The sequence below is a fragment of the Geospiza fortis genome, unplaced genomic scaffold (assembly GCF_000277835.1).
Source record: "Geospiza fortis unplaced genomic scaffold, GeoFor_1.0 scaffold254, whole genome shotgun sequence".
NCBI classification, from domain to species: Eukaryota; Metazoa; Chordata; class Aves; order Passeriformes; family Thraupidae; genus Geospiza; species Geospiza fortis.
In genome coordinates, this window is record NW_005054441.1 from 45,343 (window position 1) to 46,320 (window position 978).

Below are 978 nucleotides of genomic sequence, written 5' to 3' on the forward strand. Positions count from 1 at the left end.
CGCCGTGGGAGCCGGCGCCGGGCAGGGAGGGCAGGGCCAGGGAGGGCAAGAGGCGCGACTGAGGCCGGGGCGGGCGCGGGGCTGGATGGTGCCGGGTCCAGGGGGATCCAATCCCACCCCTGCCTGCCCTCCAGAGACACCCCCGGGCACGGAGCACCAGGACCCCCGAGCAGCAGCAGCAGAGCAGCCCAGGAGCCTGGCACGAGCCTCCCCGGGGACTTTGGGGCCCCCTGGATCAAAGGTGACCTGAAAGGACTCATGGAAGGAGCTTCTTTGGGCCTCCTGCCTTCTCCATCCCCACCCAAAACCCCTCTGCAGTTCCCCTCCTCGTGGTTCTGGGGATTCCCATGAACAGAGTTGTGTCCAGAGTGTGCAGCTCTTGGGTTAATGGTTTTATTGAAAGCAAATCAAGCGAGAAAAATAACCTGGGTTACGGAACCAGGCTGCAGCCATCCTCAGAGGGACATCAGGGACAGACCCCCGACCTCAGCCAGCCCAGTGCCATCGCTGGGGGGTGGCCCAGAAGGTGCTGGTGACAGAGCAGGGCTAGAGCCCTTCACCCAGGGATCCCTGCAGGCCTCGCCTTCTCCAAGTCGCTTTTAGGAAGGAAACACAAGAGCAATATCACACAGCCAGAGATGTTCACAGCCCCCACCCATGGCAGGTTTCAGTATTTGCTAAATCAACAGTGGTTAAAATAAACTATTTTCATTTTTAATAAGGTATTCAACTGGATGCTTTTAAAAAATAGGGTAAAAAAAAACCAAAGGAAAATGAGAAAAGCCCTTGTCCCTGGTTACGTGTTTTGTCCCTGGTTATGTGTTTTGTCCCTGGTTTTGCGTGTGTGTGTTTTCAGGGTTCATGCTGCAGGGCTGTGAGGTGGGACTGGTGGGTACCAACCTCCAGCCGTGCCTCCCCACTGCAAACCCCGAGCAGGTGCAGCCCGGACAAGCCCAGGAGCTGCTCCCAAGGGGTCGG

The 978-nt window shown here is 57.9% G+C and overlaps 1 protein-coding gene across 1 annotated transcript in view; it reads left to right on the plus strand.

Annotated features, from left to right (window-relative positions):
• The window catches only part of LOC115948597 (acidic leucine-rich nuclear phosphoprotein 32 family member B-like), a 4,495-nt gene extending 3,945 nt beyond the window's left edge, over positions 1-550 (plus strand). Inside the window, exon 7 of the mRNA XM_031062195.1 lies at positions 443-550. Coding sequence (XP_030918055.1) covers positions 443-550 — 108 coding nt within the window. The remainder of the gene's footprint in view (positions 1-442) is intronic.
• The last annotated feature ends 428 nt before the right edge of the window (positions 551-978 follow it).